Here is a 15498-nt window from a genome sequence, read left to right as displayed (position 1 = left end):
ATTACACATGCCAGATTTTTAACTCAGCATATATCTGTCATCAGTGGGCATATGCTTAGTAGGATGTGAATTAATGTTAGTACAAGCTCAGGGAAAGCATAATTAGGAGGATAAAACTGTCCCAAGAAAATAATGTTTGCTAAAGCTACAATACATATTTTCTTTTTATTGCTATTTTGAAAAATTAGCCACAGTACTATTCTCCTCCATGAAACTGTACACCTAAGTTATAGTATTTATTAAGCATCCACATGGAAGATGAGGGGTAAAAGCTGTTCATTATTTGAAATTGATACTAAATTAGAAAATGTCAGAAACAATATAAGGATTTTACATATAAACTTTAAAACTTAGAGTACTGAAAAGACAAGGAGAATATAATAGATGCATATATAAAAGAGCAATTTGAAAATCTAATGTGTTGAACTCAGATAAACAAATTTCTAAAACGTGAAAGCAGAAATCGTAAAAGGAGGATTATTTTGAAAATCTGAAAATCTATTACACATTTGCAAACAAAAGAGAGTGAGAAAGACAAAAGAGAGAGAGAAAAATACTTAGGTTTGCACAAGAAGGGATAAAATTTAAACAATAGATCTTTCTAAGACCCAGAGAGTACATTTACTCTTAACTATCTCATAAACAACAAGGAGAAAGAAATAGAAACATATATTAGAATGGAAACACTGATTAATGAGCAGAATGAAAGCTAATTACAAGGGCAAGAGTGCATGATTACAGGCCAAAAGAACTTAAGGGCATGGAAGTAAAGAGAATACTCAGTTATCTTGATCCATATAAGTTCAACTAGAAACACGAGAAAAAAGTAAAAATTTATCCTAAATATCATGTAAAATCTTCTGATTACCAACTACTGTTTGGTAAGTGGCCAAAAGAAGCAATAAATCACCACCACCAAAGAATAATGAAAACAAGACAATAAAAAATTCTGAAAGGCAAAATCCAAAGGGGTTACCACATGAACTAAGTGATAAATAAAATCTCCACCGCTGTGTGAATTCTAAAATTAAAGTCTTTGCTAGCTGGAATTAGAAAGAAGGATGTTGACAGTTATCAACAAATTTACTGGAAAGTCTGAGTTCATTCTGCAAATAGATTCTTGTTAATTAACTGACTAAATGATTAAAACCATTCTAAATATGAACATCCATTTTTTTATGGGGATAATGAAAATATGAACAATGTTCTTTCTTCTCAAAGAGAGAAATCTGGAATGGAAAGCTTGCTAAGTCATCACCATGTCCCTTTCATCAGTATTTTGGAATTTTCCAGAAATTTAAAATCTAATAGAAATCTTATATCTGATCATGAATAAAATGTCCTATTAGTCAAAAAAAGCAAGGATTTATGTTCATACACTTTTATTACATAAACAGAACCTACTTTTAGGTCTTCAGCATAGAATATCTTGTATAAAACATCCCTTTTAACAAAATAGTTTTCAATAGGTCCTATTTAGAATGGTTTCAGTCCTATATTCTTGTGCCAGAGAAATGCTTTTAGAAATAAAATTTTGCTCATGACCGTTTTAGTTAAGTTGTTATAGGTACATTAGAATCAAAGGCACATTATTCAATTTGTGCTACATCTTCCAGAAACAGAGTTGATGTCCTTTAGAAATCCATGGAAAAAAGCCCAGACAGAATAAAACATAATGAGTATCAGTCCAAAAATGATTGCTGAAGATAGAAAATATTATTACTGAAACTCAGAGATTCAATAAACTCACATAAATTTACTGCAAAGGCTTGCTCTGGGCCCAGCAGTATATTTTATTTCTTTAGAACATCAGTGCCAATGCTGTTCCAATTTTTTCAAGACATCAAGTCTTCCTTTTCTCTTTGAAGACAAAATAGTGAATGAATTCAATTCAGCACTACATTTTGTGAAGACACGTGGCTTTTATGGTTTAGAAAACAGAAGTCACATACTGCTGAAATAAATTTTCAACTGAGAAATACAGAATTAATTTAAACTGTACTCTATTTGGTGGCTGACTCCATACTACAAAAATTAACTGTACAACAGTAATCATCTCAAATACCATTTCAGTTGCTGTTAAATGCCACCTTGAAGCAGTGTTCTCAGACTTAGGTATGCATGAGTACAATATGGGAAACTTGTTTAAAATGCAGAAACCCTGAGGCCTGGGGTGAGGACTGGAAAAGTCAGGGAGAATCCATTAGTTCTCCTTATGCAAAAAGATGAAGAACTAATGCAGATCATAAAGAAGGTACATTAAAGGTACATTAAAGACTTAAACACCTTTGATGTGTTATCAATAAAGTTACTGCATCTGAATTCCCCTCATTAAATTTTAGATCCAATTACAAAGTCATTCTGTAATTAAGAATTTCATACTTTTCTACAAATCTTCATAGTGTAGGCATATCCAGCTATTTTTAACCCCAGGGTCCAACAATCTGAAAAAGAATCTGAAAATCTGGAAGGATTTTACCACAAAATTTTGGAAGAGGCCATCAGGGTAATCTAGTCCAGTACTCTCTAGTGGGGAAAATGAAGCATAGAGAGGTCATACTGTTATCTTAGGTCAAAAGACTCTTTAATTGAAGAGTCAGAGAGAGGACTCTCCTCTTGATTCAGGGTCCTTTCAAGTCATCACAGAACTTGATGTTTTTGTTACTCAGGAAAAGTATATGGAAGTAATTTCAAACATATTTTAGGGGCAATATACTAGAAGTGCTATCAAGAGATAAATTGCTTTGTAGTTGAAAAGTAAAACCTACTCAGTCTAAATGAAAGGAAGCATTCAAAGTTACCACTAAGGAGAAAGAAAAAGGGAAATAGTATTTTTTCCAGCTCCTGCTATAGAATAGATATTGCCCCATTTACCAATGAAAGACATTGAGAACCAGAGTTTACAGGCTTCCAAAGATAATTTTCTGGAGCTTGAATCCATGATTCACATACAATGGGTTCAAAGTATTTTGTTTAGTCACAAAATCACAATAATTAAATCTTTACTAAAATATGAACTTATGTCATTTATTTTAAGAAATTATGTATACTACTCATCAAATTTCCATTCTTTCTAAAAATGTTATTTTGTGTTTGGCTATTTTCAAAATACAATAGCCACATGATGTAGATATTACAACCAAAAGGTATGGAATATACACTTAATTAAGATTACACATAGATTTTATAAACTCTCAATTGACTTTATATAGTCATAGTTATTATGCATATATATAATTTAAAATATAATTTTGAACATATAAATCTCCTATTTAAGACAGCTTTCTTAACTCATTGAATTTTTTTCCTTCTCTATTGTTTACGAGTAAGACTCTTCTCAACTTCTCATTCTCATTCATCGTTTTCCTCTATTGAAGTTATTTCCCACCAATGGCATAGAGCAGCTGGTACAGTGACAGGCTAACAGCATACCTTCTTAATGTTTGCTGAATTAATGTTCAAGTTGAATTACTGTAGCTCATTGTCATCAAAAACCTGTTTTTATCTTATATGTTAACTCAGAATGTTATTTGATGTCTCTTTAAGGGGAGGGTTGTCATGTTTTTGAAATACTCCTATTGTTCCCTAACAGTGGTATTATAAATCTAGGCCTATATTTTCTTTTTACAGCTGATATAAAGAACATTATGATATTTTAACTGCTATTTATTTTTCTCAGAGAACTGCTGGTTCTTCTACACTGTGTAACTATTCCTCACCTTAAGATTATTTGTAACTTGAGGCCTGCCCCATGGCTTAGCAGTTAAGTGCGTGCGCTCCACTACTCGTGGCCTGGGTTCGGATCCCAGGCGTGTATCGATGCACCGCTTGTCCGGCCATGCTGAGGCGGTGTCCCACACACAGCAACTAGAAGGATGTGCAACTATGACATACAACTATCTGCTGGGGCTTTGGGGGAAAAAAGGAGGAGGACTGGCAATAGATGTTAGCTCAGAGCTGGTCTTCCTCAGCAAAAAGAGGAGGATTGGCATGGATGTTAGCTCAGGGCTGATCTTCGTTGGAAAAAAAAAAGGATTATTTGTAACAATATTTTGAAGATTTAGAATACATATTTGAAAACATCCTTTCCTGCATTCTAAATAAGTTGCAATAGGTTGAATTAAAGAAAACAATTTTTCTTATCCTATAAACTATTGATAATATAGGTATTATCAATACCTATACAAGGGAACAGTAGTGTTAACTGAAAAAATTATATTTGTTTTTAAAATGCTTTTTAATATTTTGACTTCATGGGCCGGCCCCGTGGCTTAGCAGTTAAGTGCGCGCGCTCTGCTGCTGGTGGCCTGGGTTCGGATCCCGGGCACGCACAGACACACCGCTTCTCTGGCCATGCTGAGGCCGTGTCCCACATACAGCAACTAGAAGGATGTGAAACTATGACATACAACTATCTACTGGGGCTTTGGGGGAAAAATAAATAAAAAAACAAAACAAAACAAAAAAACATTAAAAAAAATATTTTGACTTCATTATCGGTTTGTTTGAACTTGTGCAGTTTTACAAAGTGTTGGATAAAATAATGCAGCTCCAGTAAAAAGACCCAACTGACTGAGAAGCTACAAGTCCCTCAGCCTTCCGATCTCCGCTTGGCCCCTCAGGCCGTAACACCTTCATCCCTAGCCTGGACACTGCTGCTCCCTTCCTCTCTTTGCTCACTATTTAAAAGGATAGGCATAGCCTTTGGAACATAATATTTTTCCTCCGGCCTGACTGGGAGAAATGGAGAGAAATCCATTCCTATAACCGGCTGCCTTAGGAAAGAGAATTTTCAGATTCCTTCCTTTCCAGCTCCTGTTGAGTTAAAGGCAGGGGCAATAAGCCAATAAATGTGGTGAGACAGTAAATGGGAACCGACATAAACAAGCAATAAAAGCCTACTTCCTTCTTGCCAATCAGTAAATAACGGAAAGGGGATGGTTTTACACTATAAAAGATCAGTGAATAATAGAATTTGAGCTGTAAGGAAGCTTAGAGGTCGTAAAATTTTCGGAACCTTTTGATTTTCAAAATGATTCTGAATATTTGACCAGAGCGTTTGTCTTTGATTGACTCAAGTCTCAGTTTTGACCCAGTATAACCCAAAGAGAGAATTTCATAGAAGACAGTCACAGGAATGTTTAGAAATGTAATCCTGTGGACTGTTCTGTTTTATGAAGGAGGATAAGGATGTTCCCAAGATCTTAGTTCCTCCTTTCACAGGGCGGGCGGAGAGTCAGTTCCCAGCTGTGGGGCCTTTTAGTCCATCTTTATCCTTCATCCCTGCCTCCTGCCCTGCTGTCATCCTGTCAGGCGGCTGTCCTCAGCATGCTGCCCCAAACAGCCCACTCTGTTTAAACTTGCTGAGAGTTTCCAACCAGGTACTCGCTAGTGACAACAAACCCTCCAAGTCTCTGGTGAATCAACACAGCTCGATTTTGCTCTATTTAGGCCCGTTTACATCTGCTTCTCAAGTTCAGGTCTAGGGGAGTTTCTAGACAGCTTAATGTTCAAGGAGGAATTATAGTTTTTCTTTTGCTAATCAAAAGGGTAACAGGCACAGGTGAGTTCTGAAGCTGGCATACGGGAAATCGACCTGCCACCGTCCCCCTGACTGGAGCGTGCAGCAACCACGTGGGAAGCGGGTGGTCAAGGTCCTCGGCCCCTTCCCCGAGCATCTTCACTTCCACGACCCCTGCGGCGGGTGGACTCCACACCGCGCTCGGCGCAGTCACGCGCCGGAGCTGCAAAGGTCGGTCCGCCCCAAGTAAAGCGGACGCCCCGGTGATGGAGCAGGGGCACCGCGGCGGCCGCCAATCGTATCCTAACCCTAACACGAGAAGACAGTCTGGTATGTCCGCGGGCGCGGTAAACGCTTAAAGCACCCTGCTCCTCCAGCTGAGTCCCGGAGGCCGGTCGCTTTCCCTCCGCGCCCCCAGCTGTTGGGCAGCATCCCCGAGCTCCTTCTTGCCCAAATGCTTTGGAAACTGTCAACAGAAACCCAGAGGCCATGGAACGTGACGGGCGACTATAACTATGCAGAAGAGATGGAGGCCAAATAGCGGACCCATGGGGCCGGGCCTCGCGGGGGTCGGGGACCTGGAGCCGGGCCCTCAGCGCCGCGGCCGCGCGGGCGGTGCCAAGACCGAGCAGGCGGCGCCGGCGCACTCCGGGCACCGAGCCTGCAAAAGGGGCCCCGGGCCGGCGGCCGGACGCCTGGCAGACAGCGAGCAGCGGGCGCAGCGGCCGCCACCCCGGGGCTCCTCGGCCGACCCTCCGCCCGCCGCCGCCGCCGCCGCCGCCGCGCCCGGCCCGCTCCCGCCGGGCCCCGACCCGAGCCCCGGAGGCGCCCGCTCTCGCCGGCCGCGCGGCCTGGCTGCATGGAGCCCGGCACAGTGCCCCGCCCGGCCGAGCCCGCCGCGGCCCGGGAGGGGGCCGCCCGCCACGGCGGGGCCAGGGAGAAAAAGGCGGCGCCCGGGGCGGCGGCGGCGGCCTCGCACGCGCCGCTGACGCCAATGGCGCGCGCCGGCCGGCGGGCCGCGGATGGCGGGGGCGGCCCGGGCTCTGGCGAGGGGCGGGGCGAGGGGGGGGGGGGGCCGGGCGGGGGCGGGGGGCGGGGCCGGGGGTGGAGGGAGGGGGGGGGGACGCTGTGTTGTGCTCGGACCATGGCGGGCGTCGGCGACGCGGCCGCCCCGGGAGAGGGTGGCGGCGCGGACGGCCCGGAGCGGGACCGGCGCGGCGAGGCGGAGCAGCCGGGCGGCGGCGGCCACGGGCCCCCGCCGGCGCCTCAGCACACGGAGACGCTGGGCTTTTACGAGAGCGACCGGCGGCGGGAGCGGCGCCGCAGCCGCGCAGGTGAGGCGGGCGGGCGGGCGGCGCTAGGCCGCGGCGAGGGCGCCCGGGGCGGCGGGGGTGCCGTGGGACTCCGGCCGCGAGCGCCGCGGCCGCCGCTCTCCGGGGCCGCCGGGCTGTGGGCGCGCGGAGCCGCCGCTCTCTCCCGGCTCGGCGGCGGCTGACAGCTCGTCGGGCGGGGTCCGCGCGCGGCTCCGAGGCCCCCGCGCCGGCGCCCGGCCAGGTGAGTCCGAGGAGGGCTGCGGCCGGGGAGTTCCGTCCCGGTCACTTTACCGCTTTCGAAAGGTCTTAAAAGAGAAACAAGCAAAACAAAAAGAAAAAAGCATCGGGTATCCTCACGCCTCGATACCGTTGGCGAGCACCTTCCACGTCTCAGGGAACTCAAAACTGAGAAGCGCAAGGCTGATTTCTTATCTTCATGCCAAGGTGTCTTGTTTTCCCTGTATTTTAAGCGAACTTGAGGCCACGGAAACCTGTTAACGTGCCCTCCCAGTAGGTGTTCCACAGCCGCAGCTAACAATGCGGTAATGACCATGAAGTTCATTACGTTTTGCCCAGAACAGAAATGTTTAGCACTCCTCAAAATGTTACCTGGGAACTTTTCCTAAACCGAAACTTAAGACACTTAAAAAGGAAATTGGCTGCGTGAGATGCACTTGTGAATCCTACTTTCAATGACCAGTTTTAAGCGTATTGTTATAATATTATTTCTTTAAGCTATAGGATTTATTGTTAAAGAATTTTTTAAAATTGCATCCGTATTCCTATTGCAGTTGTATATTAGGCTTAAAAGAAAAAGGAAACTTTGACATGTATGTTTCATTGAATATCGACCGCTGCATTTTGATTCTTACATAGTTCTAAGTTTTGAACAGCAACTGAACCATAACTCCATTACATTTCTTCCAACTAACAAATCTCTTCTAATGTGAAGTAGGGCTTGCATTAGCCGTTATTTCTTGCAGTTCCTGCAAATAAATGTTTAAGTCCTAAGGCAGACCACGTCATTGATGGTACTTGGGTATTGAAAATGTAGTACTTAAATGTCTTAAGGCTGATCAGGTGAGATCCTGATTGATTTGCTAATTCTCAGAACTAGACATAGGTTAGATTTTGAAGAGGTTCATATCTTTGAAAAATTAATTACAGACTGTGCCATGTTCAGTCTTTTTCAATTAAGCACTTAAAAATTCTCAACTCTATTTGGTCTGGTTGTCAGTTAAACACTTGCTTGCAAGAGTATTTATTTTCTGAATTGGCAGGCTCCAAGTGAGTAAATCTCTCAGCTGTCTGTTTACTTCGAGTTCAATATTAAAAGCACTCTGGTGCACATAGAAACAAATGTGGCCAGGTTTCACTATAATTTTTTAAAATATTTCTGAGTTTCAGGAAAGCTAACATTATTAAAGCCTTTTTTTGTTGTTTGCATGCACAGAAAATGAAGTTGTCAGGAGCCTTTTAATGAGCACAGGTGTTGGGCTCTTGGAGTAACCCCTAACACCCTTTCCTTGGCCCTCCCAGGATGGGTCTGGATACCCGGTATCATGGACTTCTGTGGACTTCATAACCCCACACTTGGCATTCTTCATCAACATGGATTGCTGAGCATGGTTTACTAACATGTTTAAAGCTGGAGTTTAACCCATAGTTGCAGAAAGTCGTTATCAGGGAGACACACCCAGCTTTAGTTGTTGGAGTAGTCCTCATTGTTTCCCCAATTCCTCAGTTATGTGTGAGGAGAGATGACAGTGTCAGCTTTTGGGAATCAGGACTAAAGTGAGAATCCCAGGAATATTTCACTTGGAGTTGTCAGCCAGCGTTGTTCCATCTGGGCCTCTGCGCAGGCCCCTTGTTCTTTCCTCCGGTGTCTGTCTCTGCTCTGCTCGTCACAAAGCTCTTGCCGCTGCTGGTGTCCACCCTCTAACTGATGCCGCATTAGTTGGAGGTGTCCTCACTAGAGACTGGAATTCTTTCAGCCGTTCTTAAACGCCCAGGCTGCGAAGTGTCTTCTGCATTCGCCCTGCTCCTCCAGCATTGCTCCCTTCCACTGCTTTGTAGTCTTTCCTTTTTCTCCTGTCCAGAATTTAGGAGACTGTTCCCTAGGGGCTGGCCAGGACCAGAGGGCCTTTGAGGGGGTGCCACCTAGCGTCGTGTGAGAAGCATTTCCCCCTGACTCAAACATCTTCCAAGTCTAGGTGCTTGCACTTAAGGTGCTACTTGTCCATTTTTATATTCTGGTGCTGCCCCTCCCTAACTTAGGACAGCCTTTGTCTTTCCTTTAGAAACTCATGTTCTTAGTGTCTTGTTAGCCTAACTGTTAATTAGTTCCAAAGTCCCCTTTATCATTTCTCCCGTGGAATTAGGACTTATAAGATGGTCATTGGCCTGTCGTGACAGCCTAGGATTCCATAAATGAACATACACATTAGGTTCTTATCCAAACCCTTCCCATCTGAGTACAGTAATTCAAAACATAGTGCTTGAGGTTCATATTTTTATTTTATACCTGTCCTTGTTCATTTATATGTTTAGAAAATATATATGAATATTAGTTTGTGTAGATACAGCTTTATATACCATAGACATATATCTACATCAAGTATAAGCTTTCTCTTTGTTTCTGTTTTCAAACTCTTCTAATCACATGGTTCTCTGAACTTCTTTTTTGATTTATGTGTTGCCTAGCAGTGGACTGAAGCTCTTCTCAGGTGCTAGTCCTTAAAACTTAACATAGTTAGACGCTGATATCCCACTCATCATTCCTGTTTTCATTCTCTCGCTGAGTGGTCATGGTGTATTCCACTGTTATGTTTTATGGTGTAGTGGTCATCAAGAACTACAGATTCATCTCATGTCTTCTTTTTTCTTAGTCTTAAAAATACTACCAATTTCTATTGTCCTTTTTGACATAAGACCAGATAATAAGTACATATTATCAGGTTTTTGTGCTTGTTCCCCACTTCCCTCATCTGTGGAAGTTCTGAGTGGGAGAGTTTCTGTATAGTCATTGTCCCATTTAGGAGTCTAGGCCCAGCAAGTCAACTTTGGACTAAGCATTAGGCAATCTGTTCTTGGCTTGATTTGTTGTCGAATTGCTGTGTAGACTCTATACTTGGTTAGACTGCTTGCCTAATCCATTTGGCTCTATTTCATAACTCCGTTACTAAATAGTTTAGTATCTGAAGTATCTACGTTGGCTCTGGTGACCGTGGAGACTTAACAGTAGATGAGTTGGTGTAAAATAAGTGTACCACCTACTGGCAAGGATGAAACAATACCTGTGTAATGCAGGTGTTGGAGTATACATAGGGATGGGTATTGCTTATAAAAACAAAAAGGCTGGAGTAAGGTATGGGTGAACAGTATTGTTTCTGATTGTAACAATGCCATGGGGCCCATTTTTTTCCTTCTTTTTAAATGGTGACTCAACTGCTAGAGCTTAAACTTGTTATCCATCTCTTTTGCTTCTCTTCTCTGCCTTTACCCGTTTTAGATCTCTTGCTTTACCTCCATAAGAGAATGAGCAGAAGCAGGAAGGAAGACGAGAAAAGCCAACTGATCTCCATTTTAGCAGTTCCCACAAAAGATTTCGAGTGGGGCAAAGGTTTTAACTATTCATATTCCCTATGTCCTATACTTTGTGTAATTGAAAACTGAAGTTCTTCTTATAAATAACGTGTTTTTTAAAAATATGTTTTCATTTAACCAGTCTTCATCCTCCATAGAATATGTTACATAGTTATCCTTAGGGCCGCAAACTTATCCTGATGGAAGATTAAAGGCTGCGATTCTGAAATTATGCTCTAGAGTCAATTTCTCATTTACAAGGGAAAATAAGACTAACTGTAAAACTAGCTGGGAAATTACTTGGAGTAACCACAACCTTGATACAGATAAAGTAAAATTGGCTGCTTCTCTTCTGGCAAACTATTGTTCTGCTTTTAAAATTCTCACTTACTTTACCTAACCTAGTACAAGTAGTTGAAACAAGCAATGAAAAGTTGTTCATTTTGATCTTTGACCAGTTCAATATCTTGGCTTTTTAAAATGTTTAACTTCAGCCTAGTTTATCGTCCAAACTTCATCCCTAGCAGCTCATTTGTGGCCCAGTTTGGGGAATGCTTGCAGAAAAGAGGTCTTTGGAAAGACTATATAGCATTGACCATCAGAATAACGGTATTCTGTTCTCATTTTTAGTCCTTTATTTTGTAACCTTGTGACTTGGAAAAAGTCACTACTCTTTTTGTACCTGTTTTCCATCTATAAATTTATAAATCTATGAATAGTCTGCCTGTTCTTTACTTCCCTAAATGAGACTATTTATAAATAGTTTGAGGGTCTTAAAAACTTGAATAATATCTTTATTACAGTCGACTTAGGAAGGCAGAATTGCTGTTGTATTAATTCCTAGTGGCTTTGTACAAAGGTGTGTGTGTCTCCATATTAGTGTAATAAACTTACATTTAATATTTTAGTGCAATCTTAGTAAAGTTTATTAAAGTTTTACATTATTTAAGACTATGGAGATTTGCATGTTTCATAATATTTTCCTAACAGTTAACCAATATTACTTTCCACTTTTTTTAATGGTCAGTGCTATTTTAAGAAAGACATATTTAGACATATTACTGAACATATAAATATATTTATGATTACTCATTACTTTTAATTAATACTTTTCTATCCTGGGTTCTTATTTATCTTATCTATCTTATCTAAAACAAGCTATCTCAGAAGATAATTAAACATAATATTTATTTTTATAGGGATGAAGAAGAAGCAATTTATACTATACTTTTTCTCAACTTGAGATACTGGATCACAGAGCATTTCTGTGGTAGGAGATGAATACTGATTAAAAATACTCTGGAGGAATTGATTTAGATTTACGATTGCTGTTATTTTCCTGATATTAAATATTCACAGTTGGCAAAACTTAGTTCTTCTAATGTAGAAGCACTTGTTTATATTGTAATTAAATAGTAAAACACTTTTTTTTTTTTTTGGTAAGGAAGATTAGCCCTGAGCTAGCATCCTTTGCCAATTCTCCTCTTTTTCCTGAGGAAGATTGGCCCTGAGCTAACAGCTCTGCCCACCTCCCTCTAATTTATATGTGGAATGCCACAGCATGCCACAGCCACAGCAATGCCAATGCCACAGCATGGCTTGATAAGCGGTGTGTAGGTCCACCGCCGGGATCCGAACCTGGGCCACCAAAGCAGAGCGTGCAAATTTAACCACTATGCCACCGGGCCGGCCCCCAAAATACTTCTGTTTTTAAAAGACTTTTACTGAATGATATTTCTTCATTGTGAGAACTGGATAAATGAACTAAAATCGGTTGACATCTAAAAAGTTAAGTCAGTGTTCAGAAAATAAACGTTTGGATTATTTTATTTTGGGAAATAATTTACTCTTAAAACATAGAGACAGATGTTTGGCACAACAAATGAGAGTGACTTTTGCTAAGAAGGAATGAAATATCCCCACAGAATGGGAAAAGTCAAGGTACACTTAGCTAGCAGAATTCTTGAAGAGTGATACCCCAGAGAAAAGAACAATAGCCTTCCTGAATAATTAGCCAGGCCACTGTGCCCGGTATCACAGGACAAATAAGTTCAGGTAAGTCTGCAGAATGCTAGAGAACAATGTTTAAATAAACAAAAACACTGAAACACAGCTACACAGAAGATGAAGTAGCATCCTACAAAATATATCTAGGGCCAGGGAAAGATGAGAGTGGACCAGGCAAAGCAGCAATGCTAACTTAATAGCTCGGGTTGCAGGGCAACATAATCCCCGTCTCCTTCAGTACGAATCAGAGGGCTCTTTCTAACCTCAGTCGGGGTTGAAGCCAGATTAGGACTAGGTCATCTTCTCTCCTGTGATTGTCAGATAGATGGATGATAATTATGGTACTGAGGAGAGAGCACACCGGGCTTGGAGTTCAGAGATCTAGGTTCTAGTCCCAGTTTGCCTCTTAACTTTTCAGTGACTTTGGACAAGTCTCTTAACCTCTGTGAGCCTCAGTTTCTTCATTTGCAAAATGTGAACCCCATTATCTGCTCTCTTTAGCTCTCAGAATTGTTGTGAGAATTTTATGAAGTAGTATGTGCAAGACCTTGGTAAACTGTTTCTTGCCGTAAAGGGGGAGGATCCTAGTCCCTTAGGCAGAGCCAGTTCTCCGGGAGTGGAGGAGAAGGAGCTAAAGCTTTCGAAATCCTTCACCCCAGGAAGCTCAGGTCTTTTCTTAGCACTGCTTTAATGTCTCTTTTAAAACTATTCCCTAGCTGTTAGAATGGTGTAAATTGTACACAAACGCTACCCTTAGATTCAGAACTCACTGTGGGCTGGGCATTGGGAAGATTGGGATACAGGGTACCTGCTTTTTTTTTTTTTTAAAAAAACAGTTTTATTTATTTATTTTTTTGTGAGGAAGATTAGCCCTGAGCTAACATCCATGCTAATCCACCTCTTTTTGCTGAGGAAGACCGGCTCTGAGCTAACATCTATTGCCAATCCCCGCCCCGCCCCGCCAAAGCCCCAGGAGATAGTTGTATGTCATAGTTGCACATCCTTCTAGTTGCTGTATGTGGGACGCGGCCTCAGCATGGCCGGAGAAGCGGTGCGTCGGTGCCCGCCCGGGATCCGAACCTGGGCCGCCAGTAGTGGAGCACGAGCACTTAACCGCTAAGCCATGGGGCTGGCCCCCAGGGTGCCTGCTTTCACAAAGCTCGTGGCTGGTAAGGGAGCTGACCAATTAACAGTGTAACTTCATAGACGTAAACCCTGGGGTGCTATGGGAGCACAGAGAAAGAGGAGGATGGAGGGGGTCCCAGTTTTCCAGAAAACATTGTGGCCTGTGTACAACAGTGCTTGAGACAATAATAGGCAAAATGATCTAGTGCCAGAAAGTGTACCAACATGTGTTAGGGCTAGACTGCTTGATTTTGAATCCTGGCCCTACACTTGCTTCCTGTGCGACCTTGGAGACTTCCTTAACCTCTCTGTGCCTTGGTTTCTTCAACTACAAAATGAGCATAACAGTCGAACCTGTCTCATAGTTGTGAGAGCTGTGCACTCAAAACATGTTTTTATCATTTGATTTTTTAAGTGCTTGCTTTTAAATTCTCCATTGTGGAATCTCAGTTGGTGTTTATAACTAAAATTCTTGCCTGACACAACACTGTTTTGTATTTATAATGTAGTTTAAAAACTTTCATAGGTTTATATTGTGTAATTTGTTTACAGAAAATTAGTTACTTAGGTTATATAGTTTGCTAAATATATACTTGTCACTTTACTTTTTATCCATGGAAACAGGATTGCGGAAGTAGCACTGGTAAACATTAGGTAACCACCAAACTAGAATTGGTTCATGCTGCAGATCTTGTGAAATGAATAGTGAGTAGTTCAAGACATTGTGTCATGCTTTGCTGTTGTCATACAGATTCTCTCTCAGGCCCTCAACCATCCTGCCTGGAAGGCAAGCAGGAACAGGTGTTATAAAACTGCTCTAAGCCTCAGTTTTCTCTTGTGTGAAATTGAGATCTGTGGCTTGAGCAGGGTCACAGGACTAATGTGTGACAGAGCTGGGACCAGAACTCCTCCTTCTGATGGCTAATCCGCTGCTTTTCTTGTGGATCATGACAGAACTCTTAGTATGCAGAGAGCTTGGTTGTCTGCAGTCCTCAGGGAAGACACCATTGTGGAGGAGGATAATTTTCTAAATAAACAAGGGGATAGCTCTCTCAACCTTTTGATTAATATGCTTTTTTGAATTTAAAATTGTGTGATAACCTGTTTCTGTACCTCCTTAACGCGGCTGACATCCTCGTGGGCTGCCCAGCTTCCCTCCCTGCACTTCCTGCAGACACCCCAGGGCACTCACTGGCTGCATCATGGCACCCTGTCCTCTTAGGGGCCGAGGTTCGGGTACCTGTTGGGTGACCCTTCACACTCACTCAGTTACACACACACAGACGCTGCAGTGGCTGCTGCACCTGGTGAGGCACCAGGAGCTTTTCATTCTTTGCGTGCTGCCTCCACCGTCTCAGGTCACTTGTGTCGCAGTCAGTCTCTCTTCTTGAGAACCTGGTGTTCTCTGCTCTTGCCACTTCAGATTTCTGACTCTGTTTTTGTTCTCTTTGCCACACTCTGTGATTTCTCGTCCTCTTCTCTGATCCGTATGTTCTTTCAGCATTTGTTGAGCACCTGTTCTGTGCTGTGCCCGAGGATGGGAGGGTAAAGGAGAAAACCAGGCAAGGAAATGAGTGTAATATGGCACAGAAGGTGCAGATGCTGTGAGAGCCGAGTGGGGAAAGATGGATTCTACTGGGAAACTTAGGCACACCTTCACAGAGCAGGTTACATCTGTGCGTGTTCACCTCTGGACAATGGGAAGGGAGTTCTCGGGCCAGAGAACAATGTGAACTGATTGACGTGTTTGCAAGAAATGAAAAACAGTGTAACTAGAGAATTGTGACCTCGAGATTCAGGGAGGCAGGTGTGAGGCACAACTGAAAAGACAACCAGGGCCAAGTTGTAAGTGATCTGGTGTCACCACTGCGTAGGTATTGGACCTTACCTGGAGGTAATGAAGAGCCGCTGAAGGGTGTCCATAGCCAGTCTGTGAACATGCTGACT

General features: G+C 42.6%; 1 protein-coding gene across 2 annotated transcripts in view; it reads left to right on the top strand.

Moving 5' to 3' along the window:
• Positions 1 to 5772: 5772 nt before the first annotated feature.
• The window catches only part of TAPT1 (transmembrane anterior posterior transformation 1), a 67697-nt gene continuing 57971 nt past the window's right edge, over positions 5773 to 15498 (top strand). The window contains exon 1 of one of the 2 annotated variants that reach the window (XM_087434129.1): positions 5773 to 5851. In XM_087434129.1, coding sequence (XP_087290255.1) covers positions 5788 to 5851 — 64 coding nt within the window. In that variant the 5' untranslated portion in view covers positions 5773 to 5787. Of the gene's footprint in view, positions 5852 to 6650; positions 6856 to 15498 lie in introns of those variants that run through there. The other variant, XM_087434128.1, reaches the window with a different exon arrangement.

This window comes from Ceratotherium simum, chromosome 8 (assembly GCF_057802395.1).
Source record: "Ceratotherium simum simum isolate JZ-2026a chromosome 8, ASM5780239v1, whole genome shotgun sequence".
NCBI classification, from domain to species: Eukaryota; Metazoa; Chordata; class Mammalia; order Perissodactyla; family Rhinocerotidae; genus Ceratotherium; species Ceratotherium simum.
This window is presented reverse-complemented; position numbering and strand designations above follow the sequence as displayed.